Raw genomic sequence first — 3,814 nt, 5'->3', positions numbered from 1 at the left:
TCGGCCCTTAGATTATTTATTGTCCATGTCCATATGAGAAGGTGAGACCCTGAAAACCTACTCGTACAGATATTGGGAGATGTTTAATGAGATTGATGGGGATTTTGATGACATGGCTATAAGGACCTTCAAGGTCGGTTAGCCCACCGAGCATGATTTGAGAAAATCCTTGACCAAGAAGCCGGGAAGGAGTGTGCATCGGCTTATGGACCGTATTGATGAATACAAGCGGGTCGAGGAAGACCAACAGCAAGGCAAGGGGAAGGCTAAGGTTATTCCTCAAGAAAGGATGGATTTCAGGTCAGACCGCTACAACAATAATAGACCCCGAAGGAATTTTGTTGGAAAATTTGGGTCTACGGCTCCTCAGGTGGTTAACACGGTGTTCCAAGAACCAGTGCATCAAGTCTTGGAGAAGACCAAGAACGATCCATACTTCAAATGGCTGAACAAGATGGGAGGAGACCCCACGAGGCGCAACCAGAGTCTTTATTTCCAATACCACCATGATCTAGGGCATACCACCGAGGACTGTAGAACTCTGTTGAATCATCTAGAGTAATTAGTCAGAGATGGAAGGTTATAATAGTTCTTGTATCGGCCTAGTGGGCAAGGAGACCAAGCAAGGTTAGGGGCTTAGGGGAATGCTTCTTCAAGGCCACTTTTGGGCACAATTAATGTCATTTTTATTGCACCTGGGGGAACTGGTTCTCATTCTTCCAAGGTGATGTATGTAGCTCGGCTACCCGTCGAGGACTCTAATTTTGAGTTGAAAGGGGCTAAAATGGAGATCCAACTGGCATTAAGTTTTTCGAATGAGGATAAGATTGGAACCATCAACCCACATGATGATGCTTTGGCGGTCACCTTCAGGATAAGAAGGTATGATGTGAAAAGGGTGATGGTAGGTCAGGGCAGTGGTGCAGAGATTATGTACCATGACTTGTATAGAGGGCTGAACTTAAAGCTTGAAGATTTGACAACCTATGATTCACCTTTGGTAAGTTTTGATGGGAAAGTTGTTATCCTAAGGGGTCAGATTAGGTTGCCTGTACAAGCAGGTTCGGAGGTGGTAGAGGTAGACTTTATTGTGGTGGATGCTTATTACTCCTACACTGCCATTATGGCAAGGCCTTGGTTCCATGCCCTGAGGGCTGTTTCTTCATCAGGGGACCAAATTGAGGAGCTTGTGGGGAGTCAATCCATGGCTAGGCAATGCCTTGTGGCTGCAATAATGCGTCACCCTAAAGCTGAGTCCTCGGCCTCTACTGAGGGGGGCTTATAGCAATCAAGGATTTCAGTCCTATCTACAGATGCGGTGTTGGAAGAGGCAAAATGCGAGAGGTTGGAGGAAATTTCTATAGATGGTGATTCGGAGAGGTTTTTTCAGATCGGAGCCCAGTTACCTCCTCGAGAGAAGGAAGAACTATTAGCGTTTCTTAGGAGAAATATTGATGTGTTTTCATGGAATGCCCATAAAGCTCCTAGGGTGGATTCAGACTTCATTTTCCATCATCTGAATGTCAACCCAATTGTCCTCCCTAGGAAGCAACTACCTCGATGCTCATCTAAAGAGCATTTTGATGTTGTGAGGGAAGAGGTGAACAAGCTTAAGTAGGCTAGAGCTATTAAGGAAGTTTTCTCCCTTGAATGGTTGGCCAGTACAATGGTAGTAAAAAAGAAAAGTGGAAAATGGAGAGTATGCATGAATTTCACAGACTTGAACAAGACCTATCAAAAGGACCCTTTCCCCATGCCTTGGATTGATCAACTAGTGGATGTAACTGTAAGCTATCCTTGGATGAGCTTTTTGGATGCCTTTCAAGGGTACCACCAGATACCACTGGCTTTGAGTGATCAAGAAAAGACAACTTTTGTCACCCTTACTGGAAATTACCACTACAAGGTGATGCCTTTTGGTTTAAAGAATGTGGGGGCTACCTACCAGAGGATGATGACTAGGATGTTCGAGCCACAGTTAGGAAAAAACATTAAGATTTATATAAACAACATGGTGGTCAAGATTAAGTTGGAATTTGAGCATGTTAATGACCTCAGGAATATCTTTGAGATCTTGAGGAGGCATAAGCTGCAACTTAATGCTTCTAAGTGCTCTTTTGGTGTCGGATCATAGAATTTCTTAGGGTACATGGTTACATATCCTGGAATTGAAGTCAATCCTGACCAAATTAAGGCAATCAACAATTTACAGCCACCTTGGAATCCCAAAAAAGTTTAAAACCTAATAGGGATAACTGCTGCCTTAAACCGATTCATCTCTCAGTTAGCAGACAGGTGTAGGCCTTTCTCTCAGTTGTTGAACAAGTGGAAGGGATTTGAATGGACCGAGGAGTGTGTCTTGGCTTTCTAGTAGTTGAAGGAATACATTTCTCGACCACCCATTATGTCCAGACTCGAGGTAGATGAGGTTTTGTTTACTTACATTGCAGTGGCCTCCCATGCAGTGAGCTTGGTGCTGGTACGGGTTGATGTGTTATACATAGGCCAGTTTATTATGTGAGCAAGTCACTACATGAGACCGAGGTTCATTACCTACCACTGGAGAAGGCTATTTTGGCAATGGTGCATGCTACACGTAAGCTTCTTTACTACTTCCAATTGCACACAGTTGTTGTCCTAACCCAGCTCCCGCTTAAATCTCTACTTTGAAATGCTGATTACATAGGGAGGATTGCCAAGTGGGATACGATCTCAGGGGCTTTTGATATTAAGTACATGCCTCGCACCTCTGTCAAGGGTCAAGTCCTTGCCGATCTGGTGGTCGAGTTTGCTGAAACCCCATTAGAAGAGAGAGAAGAGAAGCAGAACATGAATGAAAAATTGGTTGGTGCAATCTCCTTAGAAGAACCTTTGTCCTAGAAGGTATACGTTGATGGTGTAGCGAACCATAGATGATCTGGAGTGGGGCTAATTCTAATATCTCTCGAAAGGATCACAATTGAGAAATCCTTGAGATTGGGCTTTTCAGCCACAAAAAATGAGGCTGAGTATGAAGCTCTATTGGTAGGGATGACCATGGTTCAGAAAATGGGTGGAAAGTCAATGGAGATATTCTCTGATTCAAGGCTGGTTATAGGCCAAGTTTAAGGAGAGTTGGAAGCCAAAGATCTTAGAATGTAGGAATATTTGAGCCAGGTTAGACACTTATAGTCAGAATTTGAGTCTTTTAATTTATGACAAATTCCTAGAAGTAGAAATACACATGCTGACTCTCTCGCCACACTGGCAACCTCATCGGCACAAAGTTTACCTCAGGTGATCCTTATGGAAGACTTGTGTAAACCTATTGAAGTAGGTAGAAAAGTGGTTCATATTCATCAAGTTAAGGTGGGTCCTAGTTGATGGAATCTATTGTATTGTTCCTTAAGGAGAATTTCTTGCCCGAAATTAAATCTGAGGCGGATAAGGTACGAAGAAAGGCTCCTCAGTTTTGGCTATTCGAGGACCAAAAGTTGTATAAAAGATCTTTTTCTGGCCCATACGAGCTATGCATACACCCTGAAGCAGTTGAACTATTCCTAGAAGAATTATGTGAAGGGATTTATGGAAGCCACACAGGAGGCAGTTCTTTCTCTTACAAATCCCTCACTCAAAGATATTGGTGGCCGAATATGCAGAACGAAGCACAAGAATATGTGACAAAGTGTGACTAATGCCAAATATTTGCACCAAACATTCATCAATCGAGAGGAGTCCTTAATCCTCTATCCAACCCTTGGCCATTTGCTCAATGAGGCTTGGACATTGTAGGTCCTTTCCCTAAGGTAGCAGGGAATAAGAGATATTTGTTAGT

General features: G+C 43.2%; 1 protein-coding gene across 1 annotated transcript; it reads left to right on the top strand.

Moving 5' to 3' along the window:
* The first annotated feature begins 784 nt into the window (after window positions 1-784).
* LOC112022297 (uncharacterized) lies at window positions 785-1,618 on the top strand. The gene is made up of 2 exons (XM_024054864.1): window positions 785-1,196; window positions 1,314-1,618. The coding sequence occupies exons 1-2, from the start codon at window positions 785-787 to the stop codon at window positions 1,616-1,618; spliced, it is 717 nt and encodes a 238-aa protein (XP_023910632.1).
* Window positions 1,619-3,814: the final 2,196 nt, after the last annotated feature.

This window comes from Quercus suber, unplaced genomic scaffold (assembly GCF_002906115.3).
Source record: "Quercus suber isolate HL8 unplaced genomic scaffold, Cork oak 2.0 scaffold_29, whole genome shotgun sequence".
In the NCBI taxonomy this organism is placed as follows: Eukaryota; Viridiplantae; Streptophyta; class Magnoliopsida; order Fagales; family Fagaceae; genus Quercus; species Quercus suber.
The sequence above is the reverse complement of the archived record's forward strand: the minus strand, read 5'-3'. Positions and strand labels throughout refer to the sequence as shown.

Coding starts and splice junctions, on each gene's coding strand:
- LOC112022297 (XM_024054864.1), top strand. CDS start 785: ATGGAGATCCAACTGGCATTAAGTTTTTCGAATGAGGATAAGATTGGA. Junction 1,197..1,313: donor AATTGAGGAGCTTGTGGGGA/GTCAATCCATGG, acceptor TCCTATCTACAG/ATGCGGTGTTGGAAGAGGCA.